Source organism: Prionailurus bengalensis, chromosome C1 (genome assembly GCF_016509475.1).
Source record: "Prionailurus bengalensis isolate Pbe53 chromosome C1, Fcat_Pben_1.1_paternal_pri, whole genome shotgun sequence".
In the NCBI taxonomy this organism is placed as follows: Eukaryota; Metazoa; Chordata; class Mammalia; order Carnivora; family Felidae; genus Prionailurus; species Prionailurus bengalensis.
This window is the reverse complement of record NC_057345.1, coordinates 178087223-178109452: the sequence shown is the minus strand read 5'-3', so window position 1 is coordinate 178109452 and position 22230 is coordinate 178087223. Positions and strand designations below refer to the sequence as shown.

The following is a 22230-nucleotide window of genomic DNA, read 5'->3' as shown; positions in this document are numbered from 1 at the left end:
GAAGATTCCATTGAGGTTTTGATTGGAATGACAATTATAGGTTAGGGTGAATTGACGTCTTTCACGTTGAGTCTTCCCATCTATGCGTGTGGCATATCTGTATGAACACATAAAAACTTGTGGAGTTAATAGTTTGCGTACCATGAAACTCACCCATTTCAAATATATAATTCAATAACTTTTAGTAAACTTGGGTAACTATTACCCTAAACCGATTTGGAACTTTTCATCAGATTTGACTTTTTATATCCTTGAATAATGTCTTGTAACTTTATTCATAAAGATCTTCCTGCTTTTTTTTTTTTTTAAAGTTTTATTCTTAGGTAGCTTACTTTTTTGTTACTACATTTAGTTGTAATTTTTACCGTTAAATTTTGTAATTTACTGTCTTTGGCATATTGAAGTGATTTGAAATTTAAATTTGGTTCTTATATCTAGCAGCCCTGCTGAAATTTGTTATTCTAATGATATTTCTATAGATTCTCTTGGCTTTTCTACATAGGCAGTTATACCATCTGCACATAATTTTTTTTCACCTCTGTCTCTACAGTTTTTATATTATGAATTTTCCTATATTTTTGGGGATAGGACCTCTGTTACAATGTTGAATGATTGTAGTGTTATTTCTGATGTCCATGGGAAAGCTTTTACAATTTTAATTTTTAGTATTATCTTTTTGTAGACATTTATTTATTTATGTATTTATTTATTTTAGCAGGTTATGGATATTACTTCTATTGCAAATTTGTTAGGGGTGTTTTGATTTTTTTGTGCAGTGGTAGTGGTGGTGCTTGTTATCCTGTACTTGAGCATGCTTTTTCTCTCCCTCTCCTGGAAGGAATTTATTGACTTCCTGGCTCAGCAGATGGGTTTTCTAGTCATGTTTTGCATATCCAATAGCTCTTCCTAGCAGGAGCTTTTATGCAGGTAGTCCATTTCATAAATTATATGGCCTAGAATTTATTTAAAAAAAATTTGTTTTCTAATGTTTGTTTATTTTTGACAGAGTGTGAGCAGGGGAGGGGCAGAGAGACAGGGAGACACAGAATCCAGACCAGGCTCCAGGCTCTAAGCTGTCAGCACAGAGCCCGACATGGGGCTCGAACCCACAAACCACGAGATCATGACCTGAGCCAAAGTCAGAGGCTTAACTGACTAAGCCACCCAGGCACCCTTAGAATTTCTTTCTGACTTAAAATAAATACACGCTCACTCACAATTATTGGCTGTAGCTTCTCCTCAGCTATTGATTTTGGGTTTGTTATGGCACTGATGGATATCCTTTGTTTGGCTTTGAACTTGGATGTACATTAAAAAAATTTTTTTTCCTAGAATTTATATATCTTTGAAGTAGGAGTGGGGAAAAGAGGCTGTTTCTTGATTTAACTCAGTGAGCTGGATTGAATGGACATCTCTCACTTCTTTAAGTCTCAAATTCTGTGTATCGGATTTACTTAGAATGGCTTACTCATTTTGAAAATTTATACCAGTGATATCCAATAGGACTTTCTGCAATGATGAAATTATTCTGTATCTGTGTTGTCCAACGTGATTGCTACCAAGCCACATATGGCTAATGAGAACTTGAAATGGAGCCAGTGTGAGCAAGAAACTGAATTTTAAATTTCACTTAACTGTAATTAATTTTAATTTAATAGCTACATTTGGCTAGTGGCTACTATATTAGTGCAGTTCTATACTAAATAAAAGGAGATAGGAGAAAACCTTGAAGCAGTTGGGTAAAAAAATAGGAAGCGTTCAAGGTTTAATTTCTATACATTGTAGTGACCTATTTTAGCTAATAAGGAATTTGACAGATTGTGGCTTTATGCACTGCATCAATTAACTTCTAATGTTTTATGTCTGAAATATATATATCTATAGCTGAAATGGGGGGATTGTGTATCTCCATCTCAATAGAGAAACTTCTTTCCATAGTTTCTGGGGAATTAGAGTTCTGTAGGGAATTGCAGTTCAAGATTGAAGGGAATTCTAGCTCAAGACTGAAGGCTGTGGAAGTCCTTGCAAATATGAAATCAGAATTAAATTAATTCTGGAATTGTGCTTTGATGGCTTATTTGGCAAATTGGAAACATTTACAGAACTGCTAGATGTGTTAAAGCTGTAGTTTTACCCTTCTACATTACATGGAATATTACTCAACCTTAAAAAAAGAATGAGATCTTGCCATCTGTGACAATACGGATGGACCTGGAGGGTATTATGCTAGATGAAAAAGGAGAAAGACCAATCCCGTATGGTTTCACTTATATGTGAAATCTAAAAAACAAATGAATAAACAGACAGCAGAAACAGACCCATAAATACAGAGAACAAACTGATGGTTGCCAGAGGTAAAGAGGGTAGAGGCATGGGTAAAATGAGTGAAGCAGGGAGTGAGCAATACAGTCTTCCAGTTATGGAATGAATAAGTCACAGGAATAAAAGGTACAGCTCATTGAGAATATAGCCAATGATATTATAGTGGCATTGCATGGTAACAGTGGTAGCTACAATGGTGGTGACCATAGCATAATGTATATAAACTTGTTGAGTCACTATGTCTTACACCTGAAACTAATATAACGAACGTTGTATGTTGACTACACTTCAATCAAAAAGAAAAAAAAATAAAGTCCAAAAGAGAAACCAAAAAAACTGAATTTTTTTTTTTGTGGTCTTCACTAAATAAGTAATATTGGCAACAAGCTGTAACAGAAGCTCAGTGATTTACATTTTTGTTATATTATAAGCAACTCCCCCTCTCAGAGGAAAAAGAAAAAAGGGAAAGGAACAGAGTAAAATTTTACAGAATTTTTGAGCTGAAAGGAACTTCTGAGGCCATATATTCTCATTGTTTAATATTCTCATTGTTTAATAGATGAGGAAACTTACATGTGTATCACATACACATATATGATATGTGCATATACATTAACGTGTGTGTGTGTGTGTGTGTGTGTATGTGTATGTATACCAAAAGCTATATATGGTGTGTACATGTCGGGGGGTGGGGTACATCTGATGCCAGTATATATGTTGAATATAGTTGGATATAGTTAATGACAAAGCTGAGACTAGAATCTGGGTCTTTTGACTCCCAGTCCTTGCTTTTTATTGTATGCTGCACTTCTCTTTGTATCCAAATACTTTGGATGTATTGAAAACAAATTACATTCCTTTGAATACAACTGTGTACATAAACAGCCATGGCTTATAAAGTAAATCTTAATTACATTTTTCAATGGCTGAGCTATAAAAGGCTTTCATTTTGTTTGAAATTGAAGTGTTGAATTGCTAAATTAAATAGATGATCAGGATTGTGTAGAAATCGACATTTTAAAAACATATTTTACAAGCCATATATTTAGCTACTTTGGTATTTCTTACAAAATTTTTCTAGGGAAAATATTCAGAGTTAGTGTAATATGTGATTTTTGAAAAAGTGAATATATTTTAAACATTGTAACTAATTATAGCTCTGTTTCTTTTAGGTTCTTGCCAGAAACCATATGTTGCACTTATTCATGGAATTACAATGGGTGGGGTGAGTAAACTATTATACAGGCATCATTGATATGTGAGTTTATTAAAAATAAGTTAGTCATTATTAATCAGTGAGATTAATGTAATATGGCAGAACTCATTGAAACAAAATCACGTTTGGATTTTGGAGCTTTCTAGGTTTAGGATATAATATTTGCATATAACACTTTTAGACTTATTTCCACCCAAAAGAATATGTTCTTTTTTTTTTTTAATTTTTTTTTTCAACGTTTATTTATTTTTGGGACAGAGAGAGACAGAGCATGAATGGGGGAGGGGGCAGAGAGAGAGGGAGACACAGAATCGGAAACAGGCTCCAGGCTCTGAACCATCAGCCCAGAGCCTGACGCGGGGCTCGAACTCACAGACCGCGAGATCATGACCTGGCTGAAGTCGGACGCTTAACCGACTGCGCCACCCAGGCGCCCCTAGAATATGTTCTTAATTATGTTATATACTATTTTCGTTTCTTGAATTAGCAAGCTTTTTTAACCAACAGAACGATTGAATTTTTTCTTGTTACATAGAGTATTTTTTCTACTTATAAATAAACTGCTTCCAACAGCTTCAGAAAAGCACCTGGAATGTTAAGGTTTTCTTAGACTGAGTGGTTGGGGATGTGTTTGCCTAAATTGTATCTATTGCACAAAATCTCACCTCAGTGAAAGTGTTTGGGTACTTTATGAAGTTTTCTGAAACTGCGTTTCTTATCAGTTACAAATATCTATGTTGTGTCTGTGCAGTTACAAAGAAGTCTTAAATGTTTTTGGCCTTGAATAAACTTGGAAAAACATGAAATAATTACAGAAAAAGTGGAAAATTGCATGGCACTGGCTATACCAAAGACAAGCCTTTAAGAAAGTGAGAGGTCAGAATGTACCTTCATGGCAAGAAAAGAAAGGATTTAAGTAGGTTGTAGGAGGCCAAAGGGCAGAATTTCAAAGATTCCATGTTCAGTGTTTCAGAGATTTAGTCTTTGGGACTAGAAGAAGACCCCTCTTTTTCTGGTAGAACCAAACTAAATAAAGCCTCTTGGGCACTGGGAATTTCTTAGATCTTGCACATCATTTTGGGAAGGGACTCTACCAACAGCTGTGATTAGAAAGTAGGATCAACGGGCCACATGTACTTCTTGGCTTGTTGGCAGCTACTGAGCATGGGTTGATCCTGCTTTCTTTGTCCAAATACTGGGGAAGAAAATCCCTGAAAAAATACTGCAGAATAAAGGGAAGGAAAATAATGGAAATGTTGAAGGAAGAGCTGCCTTGTGAATGTGGAAGGAACCAGGAAAAAAATGAAAATAAAAAAAATACTGGGCATTCTTACTAACATGTTAAGAACACTTGAACAATCCAAAAGATGGCACCATAGAGCTTGCTTTTATTTTTGTGGTTTTTTTCTTTTTCTTATATAAACGTTTTTTTTCCCAATCAAGGAAAGTAACAATTTTACTTATGTTCTCTATCATGAAGAGTAAGTAGCATGAAACTTTGTAGAGGGGATGGCTATATTCCATTATGTTTCAGATTTCAGAAATTTGAAACTTTACTCCATATTTTAGTCTATGGTAAAATAAAAAATGTTTGCTAAGTGCTTCTTCACTTAGTTGCTCAAAATTGTTGAAGATTATGTCATTCCAGTGTTTTTGCAATAGATTAACAATTTTTTATTATGAGCAATTTGAAAGAATAGGTCATTCTGTTTCCCAGAAAGACATATTTTTAATTCCTTTTCCCTTTAGTTTAAACATCTAAATTCATATTTTTTCACATTAATATATATGTATATATAGAAAGGAAAATGCCTAAAAATCAATATTAATTTTAAGTAGATATAGAACAGAGAAAAATCTTTAGAATTTTCTCTGTATGTGTAGTTCCATCCCCATTTCCCTCTCAACTGAACTGGATTTAAAGAGCTTTCAAATTTCTTTCTTCCTTCCTTTCTTCTCCTTTTCTCCATTCTTTCTTTCTCTTCTCTTCCCACAATGCATTTTATTTATTTTTTTTTTAATTTTTTTTTTCAACGTTTATTTATTTTTTTGGGGACAGAGAGAGACAGAGCATGAACGGGGGAGGGGCAGAGAGAGAGGGAGACACAGAATCAGAAACAGGCTTCAGGCTCTGAGCCATCAGCCCAGAGCCTGACGCGGGGCTCGAACTCACGGACCGCGAGATCGTGACCTGGCTGAAGTCAGACGCTTAACCGACTGCGCCACCCAGGCGCCCCCCACAATGCATTTTATAATAGAAATAAAGTTCGCCCCCCCCAACTCAAAATATGGTGCAGTATGGTATTGTTGTATCTCTCAAAGTGTCCTAAGATGCTGCTAGCAAAAGGCTTTATGATCAATATAATGGAAAATTTAAAGTTTAAAGGCATAGACAGGGGTATGAGACTGCAGGGGCTGTGAAAGGAAGAATTAGGAAATTTCCATTGGATTTCAAAGTGTGTAGAATATGTGCTTATATGCATTCATTTTTATCTGTGCTCATGTTGAACTTTCTTCCAGTGTGGGTGATTATCCTCTTTGTCTTGATAGAGAGGGGTAGGGTCTCCCTCTCTCCCTATGGTATTCTATGATTTCCGTATGCCTTTTTAGGGGAGATTTAGGATGGCTTTATAGTTGCACAATTTCTGATAGTAAATTTTTAGGGTCATTTAGTTTCTCAGCCTTTTTCATAGGTAAACATTGGGTTGTATTTTTGAAGTTGCAATGGATTATCCTCTAACAGAAGTTCCTATACTTTTTAACTCTATTTTACCCCTTGTCTGTCTTATTAGATAGAACCCTTGATTCTCCACTTTACTCTTTTCCCCCTGACTCAGGGATATCTAAAGGCAGAATTGGGAGGTGCTTGTATTTCCTTACCAGGACCTTGGCTTTGTTGCCTCCCTTATCCACCATTTTAAGGTATTGAGTTCTGACTCAATATAGAACTCAGTATAGAACTTTGACTTTATAGGAGTATGGGTATTCTTGGCAACTTCTACAGACTTGCAGATTCTCAGATCTACAGGGAGTTCTTTTCTTTTTTCCTTGGCCCTTTCCTGTGGATATATTCGTAGGATTTTGGTTCATTTTGTTTTTAATTGTGAATTTCCCCTAGGTTCTTGGTCAAGAGGCAGGCACCTCCTCCCTGTGCCATCCTTACCCTGCCTCTGTTTCATCTACCATGTCATCCATACACCATGTTGGGTTGAATGATTTGTGGTCTAGAGGGCTCGGTTCCTTATTGAGGCATCAGATTATTGCACTAAGAAGAAGGGGGGAGGGAGCTCCTCTTGCCCTTAAAATGAGCTCATTCTCCTACCGATATATTGACTTAAGAGGTTTAATGTTAACAAGAGGTTCATTATGATTTTAGCCATTATTTGAGATTATTCTCCACTATTTCACCCAACCATCAAAAGTTAATCTATGTGTGCTAAATACTGGTTAGACTCTGGGCTAAAATAGTTAACAAGGCAGATATGTTTTCTTTCCTTATGGAGCTTCCAGTAGAGAGAGGCAGGGACAGGTATTCTGGAAATACACAACAGTACCATCCTCAACTGTGTGAATATGTGTGAGTACTTTAGTGAAAGGGCTGGTGTAGGGGAAGCATCTTGGAGGAAGTTCTATCAGCAGTCAGGAAAGAACAAGTTGGGAATAGTGGAGAATTATGATTGCTAATGTGTATAAGGGGTTGATGTAGTGTGGAAGGACAGTGGGCAAAATGAGAAGATAGAGACATGTAAAAGGAGATGAGAGAATGTGTATTTGGGTAAACATCAGTGTGCCTGGATTTTGGAATGTGAAGGAGATAGTGGTTAAAGTCCGAGGCCAGAAAGGTAAACAAGAAGCTAGATCAGTCCTTTTATATAAGCTATGTTGGGTAGTTTATCCTAAAATCAGTAAGGAGAGCCTTTAAAGTGCTTTTAGATGGGGAGATGGCTTGATCAGGTTTGCATTTTAAATTTTTTTTTTTTTTACAACGTTTATTCATTTTTGGGACAGAGAGATACAAAGCATGAACGGGCGAGGGGCAGAGAGAGAGGGAGACACAGATTCGGAAACAGGCTCCAGGCTCTGAGCCATCAGCCCAGAGCCTGACGCGGGGCTCGAACTCACGGACCGCAAGATCGTGACCTGGCTGAAGTCGGACGCTTAACCGACTGCGCCACCCAGGCGCCCCTGCATTTTAGAAAGATAGGTCTCTTGTGGCAAGAACAGATTGGAGGGGGTTAGGGTTGGAAGTAAAGAGATTGTTTAACGAGTTATTGCAGGGATCCAGGTGAGAGATTATGGTGATTTTGGACTAGGGTAGCATCAAGGACCTGAAAATTAGATTTATGGGCAATATTTAGGAGACTTGGGATTTGATGAGGACTAGAACATGGGGGGGGTAAAGAGGAGGAGGAGGCAAGCTTGAGTTACCAGGTTCTAGTGTGGGCACTCGAATGAAGGGTGGACTGTTCACTGAGATTTTGGAGGAAGAATGGCAGGTGGTGTAGATGGGAGGGTGAACAGAGATGAGTTTAATTTCGGGCTTGTTAAATGTGAAATGCCTGTGGACTATCCACATGGGTGGGTTGTGTCTGAACAAAAGTGTTGGCTATGCAAGTCTGAAACTCAGGGTGTTGCCCGGGCAAGAAGTTCAGTTTGGGACTCGTGTAGGCACAGTATGCTCTGCAGTATGTGCTTCTGGAGCATGAATTAGCTCATAAGGGATTGGTAAGTGGTGAAATCATGTTAGCAATAATGTAAAAGTTGTGTTTGGTTCATATGCAGGGTTTTTTTCTAGACAAGGGGAGATAGGATAGTGGCAATAAATACATAATCATTAGCTATGCAGGAAAAAAGTGCTTAGATCTGTTGATATACAGTGAATAGGAATTCTCTTGTCTATATTTTAAGAAAATTAAATACTTGTTGGGCAGCTTCCACCCAAAGCTACCCCCCCATACCCCACCCCGACACACACACACCCGGCACTTGGATGTTTAAGGGCGGCCCCAACTGGCTTTTAGTTGCACTTCTACCTGCTTTGTTCTCCACACCTGCTGGTCCTGCCCTGATTAAAGTATTGCCATTGTTTCCACTTTATTTTTGTGCATTTTAAATATCTGTTCTGGTATTCTTTGTTTATAATGAGATGCCTGACTGGGTGATCTAGATCAGGTCCCTGGGACCATTTACAGTTTCTGTTAGCATTCAGATTACAAAGTTGCATAGGTTTTGAGCAGACTGCCCAAACTCTATTTTTCCTGTAAGCTCTGTGCAGTTTTGTAGAATCTGAGGATTTTTTTCAGAAATTCATTTTCTTAGAGCTGCCTTGTATTGAAAACTTGACAATAGAAAAGATTATGCAAGGAAATGTGACAGAAAGAGTGACAACCAAAGTAAGTCCAGAATGGAATCCTAAAACAAAAAACACCCAATGTTTATTGGCCAGGGGCAGAACAAGGACCCTATAAAAGGCACTGAATAAAAGGGGTCCAGAAGAGGCAAATTAGAAGAATGGCCTTGTCATGGGAAATTTCAAGTTGGCTACTGTGCCCCAGAAGTCTTTGATAGTTTGTTTTGTGGTAAAGAGCATATCCTAGGTTCCTCTTGTATGCTGCATTCCCCAGACCTGAAAGTCAGCTGTTTCTCCAAGACAGCTCTGGTTACTTCTAGTAGAAAATGGTAGTTAGCAATAACAGCCTGGGCACTAGTTAAGTTGATAATTGTTTCTACACTCTTTCAGTGAACAGAACTAAGAATACAGATCTTGTTTTTATGAGAAGATAGGTCCTGAGTTAATACATCTATTCAAATTTAGATTTTTACTTCTTTGATATTGGTATCTTTTTTATATTAAACATCTTTTTTTTAAAATAATGTTAACACTGTTACAGATTTGCTGTGTCCTAATACATATACTAGTTTTAGAATAACAATATTACTAAAGATAAAGCCAGTTGAAATAATTACTCTCTTTCCCCTATACCAAATTTTTTTAGTGACTTGTCTTTTTCATATTTTTCTAGAGTATTCACCCTGGTTCTCATAGAACCAACTCTTTATTTTTATACTCTTATCAGTTTACAATGAATTTTATTTAAAGCACATACTTACTATACAAGTACGACTGGCATAAACAGACTAGAAATACATATGACTAACATTTCATAAACTCTAAACTCCACAGATTGTAGTATGAAATTGTATCAAAAAGTAGCCAGAGAGTAGTTTTCAGGTGCTAGTTAATATGGACATTAGTTAATATGCTTTATAGAATTAATGGAAATCCTTGGTAAATCAAAGGTCAAGTAAGAGTACTCCTAGTGTAATAATCCTTTTTGTTTAAGTATATGATATAAAGCAGTGGTTTCTTAGAACTTCTTTTTAAACTTCTGTTAAGTGTATAAATATAGCATGAGCTGGGGCTCCTGGGTGACTCAGTCAGTTGGGCATCCTACTCTTGACTTCAGCTAGGTCACGATCCCCGTAGTTGTGGGATCAAGTCCTCCATCAGGCTCTGTGCTGAGGATGGAACTTGCTTAAGATTCTCTCTCTCTTTCACGCTCTCAAAAATAAATAAATAAATGAAATGTGCAATATGTTACAGATACGTATGTGTTATAGTTGGACACGTGTACATACATAATTCATAAATATGCATATATTGAGGAATGTGCTCATTGAGGTAAAAAAAAACCTTGAATATTTTTAAGTTATTTCACATTTATGCTTTAAGGTATGACATGCCAAAATTCATTTATTCCTTAAACTGAAATATAATTGACCTATAACATTGTGTTAGTTTTAGGTGTACTGTGTAATGATTTGGAATGTGTATCTACTGCAAAATGATTACCACAATAATTTAATATCCATCACCACAAATGGTTAACAAAAGTCTTTTTTTTTCTTGTGATGAGAGCTTTTAAGATTTCCTCTCTTAGCAACTTTCAAGTATCCCTCTGGCTTTTTTAAAGTAAAACTATACCTGAAGAATGGTAGACTGTTAATATCTAAATAAATATTTTTATCTCGATTGTTTGGTTCTGCTGAATATAATTTTCATTCAGAAATAATATGAATTATGCATCCAAAGCAGGGGGAGTTAAAATACATTAACATTATGTAATCAATGTATTAGTATCATTACTATGCAGTACTAGCCTATTAATATTAATGCGAGAAGCATAATAAAGTCTTTGTTTTCACTGTGGAGACTGCTGATCAGACTGCTAATCTAATGCATGTGGTCCCAGAGATACATTATGAAACATATTGTATATTTATGATATTAACTTTTATACTATAGTGAAGTAATGTACAATGAAAAACCTGTTTGAATTTCTAACAGAAACTTATACCTATTTGAAAGCACTGTTTCAAACCCTGAATGATGATGAGAGAGGACTCTCATATACTCTCCGATACTGTGATGCAGTGTTCATTCTGGGCAGGAGCTTCCTCATTCTCCCTGATTAGAATTTAAATCCATGACTCTTTGTATAAGCATTAGTCACATCATCCCATTGTGTGCCTTTCTCGGTTAGTTGCTTTCTTAACGATGGTTGTTGGCTCTGTTTACTCTGTAACATTTAATTTTAATTTTAATTTATTTTTTAATTAGAAAAGCATTTTTATTGTGAAACAACTTCAAGTTTACGGAAAAGATGCAATAACAGTACAGAGAACTCCTATGTATTCGTCATATTCCCTGTTATTTCCACATGTTTATCATTCTCTCTTCCTCTCTTCTGCATCTATCTGTGAAGAATTTTTTTAACCATTTGAGAGAAAGAGACGTGATAACTATTGTTAAATTGTTCAGTGCGTATTGCCTAAGAATAAAGACACCAAAATCAAGAAATTTAACACTAATACAATACTATTATCTGGAACATTTCTTTTTCAAGCACCAAATTAAATTGTTCCACATGTGTCCTTGTTTGTTTGTGGAGAGAATAATCTTGCCATTAACATAAATCATGGGGACTACCTGGGTGGCTCAGTCGGTTAAGTGTCCGACTTTGGCTCAGGTCATGATCTCACTGTTCACAAGTTGGATCCATGTGTTGGACTCTGTGCTGACAGCTCAGAGCCTGGAGCCTCCTTCGGATTCTGTGTCTCCCTCTCTCTCTGCCCCTCCCCTACTCGCTCTCTATCTCTCTCTCATTCTCAAAAATAAACATAAAAAAATAAATATAATAATGGAATGGTTGACTATATCTTAGGTTAACTTTAAATATTCTTGTAATTATCAATTTTTACAATGTTTTTGTCTCAAATAGTAATATTATCTGGAAATATATAAGTGGTGCTTATTTCTAGTTGCTAATTAACATATTTGCATTGTAAAGAATTTATGCTTTTTAAGTAATTCTAAGATCTTTGTAAAAAGCCTTAAATAAAGCTATGTCAGCTTTTTCCATCTATCAGTCTAAAAACTCATCTATGTCTCTTAATTAAAAAAGTCTTAGATTGCCTAAATTTTGCCTTTAAAGATTATGAAATTTAAATAAGTAATTGTTATTCTTATGGCACTATGAGTTTGACTACGTTCATATATTGTTTAGTTGGTTTTTGTCCCTATTAGCATTTTTATACTAGGTTGTAAAAATGGATCAAATTCATTTTACTTTATTAGCACAAGGTGAGCACAGTACTGCAGTGATGATTGTTTACTATTAATAAAAGTAAAAAAGAATGTCCGAGTGCTTGGGACACCATAAATAAAAGGCACAGAAGGGTTAAATGTAAAATAGATACCATACCACCACTAAACTAAAAGACAGTTGACATATTTTAATAACAAGGTAAATTTTATGACAAACATATTTGATATAGAAGGACATTTCAAGTTATAGAATGGTTAGCTATAACAAATCCAAATTTGTATGCCCTGTGAATCTGCTGTGTATTGTTTCTCTTTGGTGTTAGTCATGTGGTCCTTTCTTATATGTTGGATTATTTCTAATCAGGGCTAGTCACTTCTAACTGACTGTTATTTGAGTCCTAGGATGACATTATCTTCCTTCAAGGAAGATGTGCCTTTGTTTCTAACAGGTGTCTAGGTTGAGAGCACTAGTAATTCCAATCATCTAGATCCCGTCAGGGATGGAAGGATGTGTAGCTGGGCTTCACTCCAGGTGAGGGCTGGTCTGGATTCAGGTCACCTTAACTCCTAGGGTGTTGCATTGAGGGGCCCAATTTGGCAAGCCCTAAATTCCATTATTTGTTTCCTTAGCAGGTAGGGCTTAGTTCAGTCTGTTAAACTCTGTTCAGATCTTCATTCACCCTCTTAAGATCACTGAAGTCAGATTCTGAAAATTTTATTGACCTTAATCAACTGTAGTAAACTATTTTGTAAATATTTATCTAAAAATCTCAGTTTATAACTGAATATGAAGCTGAACTGAGTTATACTTAATGAGTTCCATAACATACAATATGACAGCAGTGTTAAAACTGAGAAACTATGGGAACAAACCCCTGGCTATCTGAAATAACTCTACTGGTATGATATTGTCAAACATTTTTATGCTAAAAAGTAGAAAGTCCTAAGAGGGGAAATAGACAAAACCACAATCTGGAGCAGAAAACAGCTCAGTGTAAGTACATATATACACACACATATTTTTCACGCATACACGTAATTTGAACATTGTGTAATAAACTTGATCCAATTAACATGTATTCAGTAACTGCAGATATGTTCATTTCATGTGTGCATGGGACATTTACCAAAATTGGTCACAGAATTAGTCTTACAGAATTAATTTCAAAGGATTAATCTCCAGACTCTGGCCCCAATAGAATTAAGAAAGCACTCAATAATAATAACTAGAAATTTCTGAATATTTGAAACATACACTTATGGCTGTGTCTTAAGGGTAGGGAAGGATTACTTAAATAATACATAAATGCACCATAAACAAAAATAACACATTTAAAAACTAAGAACTTTGTGCATTCTGAGTCATCAATAAGAGTGAAAAGGCAAACCATGGACTAGAAAATAGCTCCTGGAATGCATATGTCTGGTAAAGGAATCATATCCAGAATGCATAAAGAATTTCTACAATCAATACAAAAATCCAATGGAAAAATGAGCAATAGATGAGAATAGACCTATCACAAAGATATCCAGATAACAAATAAATGTAATAAAACATTCAACTGCATTAATCATCAAGGAAATGCAAATTGAAGTAACGATGGAATAGTAACATATACTTGTTAAAATAGCTAAAATTATGAAAGACCAATTCAAATATTGGTGAGGATAGGAAATAACACACTCACTTCTGGTGGAGTACAAAGTTGGTACTAATGCTTTGGAAAATTGTTATTAAAAAAATTTTTTTTAATGTTTAGTTTTGAGAGAGAGAATGTGAGTGGGAGAGGAGCAGAGAGAGAGAGGGGAACACAGAGCCCGACACTTGGCTCAAACCCAAGGACCGTGAGATCATGACCTGAGCTGAAGTTGGATACTCAACTGACTGAGCTACCCACGTACCCTGAAAATTGTTATTTTTTAAAAAGTGATTGAATTAGTGTCCTTTGACCAGTAGTTTTACTCCCTGGTATATATATATATACCCCATCAAAATGTATGCACTTACGCACCAAAAAATATGCATAAGAATGGCATCGAATCATTATTTGCAATAGTCCCAAACTAGAAAACCTAACTGGCTATTTATAGAATAGATCAATAAATTATTCATACAAAGGTCTGCTGTACAATGAAAAAAAATTGCTACACACAACATGAACGAATCTCACAGAATGTTGACTAAAAGATAAATAGTATATACTCTATGATCCTATTTATATCAATATAAAAACCAGAAAACATAAATCTTATTTTGTTGGAAGGATAGTAGTTGCCTGAAGGATAGAAAGAATAATGAGTTGACAGAGCGCATAAAATAATTTCTGATAATTTTTATCTGCATTTTCATTACTTGGGTGTGTTCACTGTGGGATAACCCACTGGACCTGTATACTTATCATTTGTTACTATTTGTATACTTTTGAATGTGTATTCTATGTCAAGAAAGTTATTAAAAAACAAAAAGCACGCCAATGTGCCTGACCTGAATGAAAGTGAGGAATGTGGAAAATGGTAAAACTCTAAGATGAGGGAGCTAAAAAGGGACCAAATCACATAGAGCCTTATTGGCCGTGAGGAGGAAATTTGGTAATACTTTAATGTGATGGGAAGTCACTGGAGAATTTTGGGCAGGAGAAAACTTTAACTGATTTACATTTATTTAATAAGCTTCCTTCGCTGCTGGGTAGAGAATGGATTGTGGCAAGAACAGAAGCAAGACTAGCCCAGGCAGAGATAGTAGTGACTTCAACTTGGGCTGTTACAGTGGAGATGTGAACCGTGGCCTGATCCAAAGTATATTTTGAGGTAAGAACTATCTAGACAGGTTCATAGATGAGATTGGGAGATCAGAAAGAAAGAGGATGATGCTGAGGTTTTTGGCCTGACCAGCTGGGTGAATGGTGGTGCTATTTACTGAGGGGGCCACTCATTTAAGGAGATTTATTTCTCAATTTATTTCTCAATAAATCAAGAGATTTATTTCTGATGTATGAACATTGAGAAAAATACTAGAGCTTCAAATGGAGATGTGAAATAGGTGGCTAGGTATGCAATTCTAGAGAAGTCAGGATGGAGAAATAATTTAAGTCATTAGTGTTATGGTGCTTAAATTCCTGGGGCTCTTGGAAGAGATCACCTAGGGAACAAATGTAGAAAGAAGAGAGTACAGGTGAAGTGGAACAGAGGAAAGACATCTGATCATGGGGGCGGGGGGGGGGGGAGGAGGGCAGATCAACATTTTGGTGTCAAGGAGAAGAACAAGAACAATTAATGAGACACAAGGAAAACCAGGAGAGTGATGGTATCTCAAAGTCAAGTTAAGTGTTTCCTGATGTAGGGACTAAACAGTTCTGCCAAATGCTACAGATACAATCCAGTTAGATGAAATGAGATTTGACTAGTGGGTTTGGAAGGATGCAGGGGGAGTATTTGAGAAGAGTCAGGAATAAGAATGATATCTTACATTTGGGGAATAAATCTGTACAGTATAACCATTAATCCAGTAAAATTTGAAGACTTTGAAGCCTTTTTAGTCTAGCAAAGGAGTTTAAAAAGTATATAACAGTAAATTTTTAAAGATTCAAGGGAGGGCTTATTGTAAACAACCTATAATGGATTCTTTTATATAAGATACAAAATTTAGATATGAATCTGCCATGTAGTTGCTATATCCCTTTGAACATTGATCAGCATTTATATTTGTAGTATCTCCAAGTGAGGTGGCTTGCATTTTCCCAGCTTTCCTCTTAACTGAAAGGCTTTTAAAATTGGCTCTTAATGGTACTTATGGCAAGGATCTCTTATTCTGAAAGCTTGTCATTATTAATTTTTTCTAAAATCTTGAAGTGTTTGATTTCATTCATTGTTTTTTCAGCTATGGGTAAAACAAAAGGTATCATGTAACAACAAGATAAAGCACTGAATCAATGATACAGGATCTGTAGTTTCTAGATCAAAGAATATGGGACTCAGAAATTTCTTTCTCTATTGATATCAAGAGGTAGATAAGGCCCTGTATAGAGAAGTTGGGCTGTTAGGTGGTTCTCTTGCCAAGTGAGGATTTCAGGAGATAGAATGGAAATGACTAGTCAGGGATGAGCTCTGTTAGCAGGAAAAAGGGCACAAGGCAGCTTATACTGTGTGATGCTGAAACTTGACAGGATGTAGATCTGGTTCTAATCAAAAATGTGGTGAGAGACTTTTTTAATTGAAAACATGAAACAGATGCAGAAAAGAGAATGGAGCAGTTATTAGACAAGCACAGCGATTACACAGGAATCCATAGACAAAATCTGTAGCGTAGCTTGCCTTCCTAAAAATTGAACTGCAAGTGTGGACTTGAGGCAAATTTAAGTAGTATGTTTGTCATTTTTTCTCTCCAACTGTCTCCGCTGCTTTTTGTATGTTTGCTTTGTTCTCTGTGCTGTACAGGCTGCATGCAGCCTTCTCCATGTATTTGTCTTCACCCTATGTAGTTTCTGCTTTAACTTGGCTCACATGTCTTCGGCTCAAATTTCAAATGACCTTTAAGCTTTGGCTGTCATCAACTCACAGCTGCCCACCATTTTTTAGTTTAAATACCTGACAGTGAGAACCTTGTCTAATGCACTTTTCTTTCTCCCCCTTTGCTCCGTGGGCCTTACAGTTCTGGTGTAAGGCGCCTCAATTGGGTGCCCATCCCTAGTTCAGCCACCGCTCAGGGAAAGGCACAGTCTCTGGGCAGAGAAGTTTCCCATAGAGAAAGGGCAGCAATGGGGCAGGTAGTATTCTTCTTTAGTATGTTTTCCTCACTTTAAAATTATATGATTAATTGAAATTGTAAAGGCTTGGAATTTTGGAGGAATGGCATGAAGGCCCTGTGGCTGGTGGAATAAGCACAGCAAGTGTGACGGGAGATGAGGTCAGAGGTGAGCTGGGCCATACTATGTATACCTTGCACGCCATGGATCAGTTTGAAGTGTGTGTGTGTGTCTCATATAAATATTCATGTTTGTTCAAATATGTGTTAGAGATACACAGGGAAAAAATCTGAAGGGTTACATACCAAATTAATAACTTTATCTGGAAAAAAGAGAGGAGACTAGGATTGGGGCTATGGTCAGATTTAATAAAGGGGGATATAGTCCTTGCTATTTGTGGAATTCAGGGTTAATTAAAAGAGGTAGGAGGCAATAACCAGAGGAGTATGGTTTGAAACAGGGTCAGTCAGTGAGGCCTGGAGATCTACCTACTGTGCAACCCGAGAGGGAGGCAGTTCTGAGTCTGGGGACTCAAAAGTCTAAGTTCTTAGCAAGACATTCCTGAACACTGATAACTTTCATCTACAATGTGATAAACTGAAGTGGGGAGTAGAATAAGAAGCAAGGACTTTTAAAATAGTATAATAAATTATTAGTGAAACTAGTAATGTTCTATTTTCATTAAAATTTGTAAGATTGTGATCTTGGAATACATACAATTGAATTTGGGTCAGTGTTGTCAGTTGACTGTGTCATGATAGAATACCTATAATGATGATATTTACCTGTACAAAGAGTATCGAACATTGTAGATTTAACTTATAAATGTTGACACCAAAAGATGTAGGTGGTGGCTGAAGAATTATATTCACTTCCGTGTTTATTTGCATGGTTTTCTAAAATTTAAGCTTAGCATACAGAACATAAAATTTATAAGAAATTGCATGTGTTTTTGAGTGTTTTCTTAAAACTGAGTATGAAAACACTTCAAAGAGTTGAAGAAATTGTAATGAAAGATTAGAAGAACCAGATAGAGGTGAGGCCCTTTCTGTTTAGTTAATGCTTATAGAACTCTTAAGTGCCTGGCATTGTTCCACATACTTTATATGTTTTAACTCCTTTAATACTGTGATGATGAAGAGTACACTGGTTAAAAAGAACCAAGAACGAGAAGAACTAAAACAATCTAACAGAAATTCTGAATAATGTAAAAAGAACACAACATAGGAAATGTGTGTATAGTGTGAGCACTGACATGAACTGGATACTTTGTCATTACACGTATACCTCTTATTTCATTGTATTCAAATATGTTTTTTCAAATATGTTTATTCAAAGATGACTGTTAAGTTTGCCCTTTTCAGTGACATTCAACAAAACAGAGACTTTCGGCCAGATCTTATTTTCTAAAACTTGTGTTCAGTAATCATTTTTTAGAAGTTGTATAGTTGGCCGTTAAATGTTGTATCTGATAAAAACAGTGTTGCCAATATTCTGAAATACACAATAAATGAAACCATGAAATAGGTGAATGAATAAAATGTGTTAATATTCTATTTAAAGCTATTGAAATTAGCTGGAATAACTTGGTTGTGCTCCTCTGATGAATGGTCCCGCCAACAGCAGCACTCAGTGGTTTTGGGAAGAGTCACTGTTCTGTAATGCTGTATCTGATTTGAAATGAGAGGGAATGGGGGAAGAGGGCATGAAACATAGCAAAAAATACTGATTGAAAACAAATCTATTCCACATATCACGGCTACCCATATATTTTTTTGTCCAGTAAGTTCTCCTGAAATTATGTGTTTCAGGGTTTTCCTCCAGTGTATCCCCTAAAAGAAATTCTTGTGGAATATAATTTACTTGGTTTAAAATGTTTGTGTGTATATGAGTCTATGTTTGTTTGTTTGTTTGTTTTTCAGCATTTTAAAACAACTTTTTGCCTTATTTTCCTAGGGAGTTGGTGTCTCAGTTCATGGGCAATTCCGAGTGGCTACTGAGAAGTCTCTCTTTGCAATGCCAGAAACAGCAATCGGTAAAAACCTCCAAATTTTTCATAATCATTTTTAGAATTATCTTTTGATATGTTTCAGATTACACTGTTGTTAAAGGAATTGATGGAATCTTGTTGAGATAACAGCAATGAAAGAGCTCTTTAAGAACTTAGAATAGGAAGACACCTGGAAGTTGTATTAGCTCAGTAATTGTATCTGAAAACACACAAGCAAGAATATTTAATTGGCAGCACTAACAAATTGTAGTTAATTTTAGGTAAAGTATTACTAGGGGAAAATAGTCTTATATTCACATCTATGATCCTTTTTGAAACTTTTGTATATGGTATGAAATATAGATAGAAGGTCTAGGTCAAGTTTTATTATTTTACCTATAGACATGTAGTCATTCACACACTGCATTTGAAGAAAGCTATTGTTTCTCCACTGATGGCTTCTGTATCTTTATATATATTCTATTGATGCCAACCCCACCCTGCCTTTTTTTTTTTTTTTTTTTTTAATTTGGGAGAGAGAGCACATGTGCATGTGAGCAGGGGAGGGGGAGAGGGTATTGTAAACAGGCTCCATGCTCAGCTCAGAGCCCGACTCGGGGCTCAATCCCACGACCCTGGGATCATGACCTGAGCCAAAATCAAGAGCTGACACCCAACCAACTGAACCACCCAGGTGCCCCCACACTGTCTTGATTGTTGTTGCTTTATAAAGAAGTTAGGTAGTGATAACTGACTAAGCCATCCAGTCACCCCAACTTTTGCTTTTTTTTAATTATAATGTCTTGGCTTGGGTCTCTTTGGGTTCATCTTGTTTGGGATTCTTTGATTCTTGGACCTGGATGTCTGTTTCTTTCCCCAGGTTAGGGAAGTTTTCAGCCATCAATTCCTCAAATAAGTTTTCTGCCCCTTTCTCTCTCTCTTCTCCTTCTGGGGCCCCTATAATGTGAATATTTGTATACTTGATATTTTCCTAGAAGTCTCTAAATCCACTCTCATTTTTTAAAATTCTTCTTTCTTGGGGCGCCTGAGTGGCTTAGTCAGTTAAGCACCCAACTTCGGTTCACATCATGATCTCACGGTTCATGAGTTCGAGCCCTGCCTCAGGCTCTGTGCTGACAGCTAGGAGCCTGGAGCCTGCTTCGGATTCTCTGTCTACCTCTCTCTCTCTATCTCTCCCCTACTCGTGCTCTCTCTCTCTCTCTTTCTCTCTCTCTTTCTCAAAACTAAATATTAAAATTTTTTTTTAAATATATGTAAAAAAATAAAATTCTTTTTTCTTTTTGCTGTTCTGATTAGGTAGTTTCTACTCTGCCAGATGCTGACCTGTTCTTCTATATCATTTCAGTTATTCTTCAGCTTTGGTTCCTATATTTTCTAACTCTGTGTTGAAGTTTGTTCATTCTTGAGTTCAGTGAGGGTCTTTATGACCATTACTTTGAACTCTTTATCAGGTAAATTACTTATCTCTGTTTCATTAAGGTCCCCCCTCCCCCACCCCAAGATTTTATCTTCTTTTGTCTGGAACATACTCCTGTGTCTCCTCCTCTTGTTTGACTGTGTGTGTGTGTGTGTGTGTGTGTGTGTGTGTGTGTGTGTGTCTCCTGTGAAGTAGAATAGCTACCTCCCTCTTTTAGTCTTGAAGAAGTGGCCATGAGTTAGGAGCATCCTCTGTGTAGACTGGTATGTCTGGCAGCTTTGGCTGGTTGGAGTGGAGCAGACATGGGCCAGGAGTGTGCTGCTCTGAGGTTACCTTGGCAGGACAGCTGGGGCTGTGGTGGGCACCTTCAGGGGACAGCCGGAATTGTTGTGGGCTAGGAACCTGGGACTTGCTAGGGCAGCCCTACTAAGTTGACTAGAGTGCCTGGACCCTGCTCCCATCTGCACTATGAAGCTGGAGGGGGCATATAAAATGTGGTACTTGCTGGCACCTCTGACCCCAGAGAGTTCCAGCAGTTCCCTGCCTATTTGGTGGATGCCTTAGGGTTACTAGTGGATTAACAGCTATGTTTTGTTTTGTTTTGTTTTGCTGTGCCCAGTATTGGCGAGTCTATGCAGGGGCCCCTCTGTGACATCCCTTCTTTCGTCAAGTTATCACATTGGGAGTGGTGTTCCTGTGGTTACTATGTCTCTGTCTCTCCTACTCTTATGTATGTGGTTCCCCTATCATTTTTTGTGCAGAAGCTGTTCAATCAGTTCTCGGTTCTTTTTCTGCAAAAATTGCTCTATATTTAGATTTAGATCTGGTATGTCTGTGGAAGAAGGCAAATTCAGGCTCTTCCTAAGCCACCATCTTGGACTGCCATCTGAAATACAATTGATTCTATACTGACTTTGTGTTCTGCAAACTTGCTAAACTCATTATTTCTAGTAGAATTTTTTTTTGTAGGCTGTATTAGATTTTTAAAAAAATTTTTTTTAACGTTTATTTATTTTTGAGACAGAGAGAGACAGAGCATGAACAGGGGAGGGTCAGAGAGAGGGAGACACAGAATCTGAAACAGGCTCCAGGCTGTGAGCTGTCAGCACAGAGCCCAACGCGGGGCTCGAACTCACAGACCACGAAATCATGACCTGAGCCGAAGTCGGCTGCTTAACCAACTGAGCCACCCAGGCGCCCCTGTATTAGATTTTTTGTATAAATAATTATACCATTTACAAATAAAGTCAGTTTTACATTTTCCTTTCCAATCTGGATAGTATTTATTTACTTATTTGTTTTTTGCACTGGATAGAACCTCCAATACAATGTTGAATAGACGTGTTGAGTGTGGGTATTCCTGCCTTGTTCTTGGTCTTAGGGAAAACATCCAGTCCTTCAAGTAGGAGGTTAGGTATAAGTTTTTCATTAGGTGCCCTTTATCAGGTGTCCTTTATCAGCAATTCCTAAATCGCTGAGGGTTTTTATTAGGAATGGATTTTGGATCTCTAAAGCCAAAACTTTTTCTGCATTAGTTGAGATGATTATTGATTTTTCCTTTTTAGTTTGTTAGTGGTGAATTACTTTGATTGGTTTTGCATTAAACCCTGCATCACTAGGATAAATCTCAGTCTGATATGATGTGTTATGCTTTTTATATGTTTTTAGGTTTGGTATACTAAAATTTTATTTGGAATTTTTACATCTCTGTTCATGAAAGACATTGGTCTGTGATTTTCGTGTAATGTCCTTGTTTTGTTTTGGTATGAGGGTAATGCTGGCCTCATTTTCTCAAAGAGTTTATGTAGAATTAGTATAATTTTTTTCTATCTTTGGTAGAATTCATCAGTGAAGCCATTGAGGCCTGAATTTTTCTCTGTGAGAAGATTTTTGACTGCAGTTTCAAAGTATTTA

At 36.7% G+C, this 22230-nt stretch overlaps 1 protein-coding gene across 5 annotated transcripts in view; it reads left to right on the top strand.

The window, feature by feature from the left end:
- The window catches only part of HIBCH (3-hydroxyisobutyryl-CoA hydrolase), a 95804-nt gene that overhangs the window by 38369 nt on the left and 35205 nt on the right, over nt 1-22230 (top strand). For all 5 annotated transcript variants that reach the window (XM_043577309.1, XM_043577307.1, XM_043577306.1 and 2 more), the window contains 2 exons: nt 3495-3547; nt 18845-18923. In XM_043577309.1, coding sequence (XP_043433244.1) covers nt 3495-3547; nt 18845-18923 — 132 coding nt within the window. The remainder of the gene's footprint in view (nt 1-3494; nt 3548-18844; nt 18924-22230) is intronic.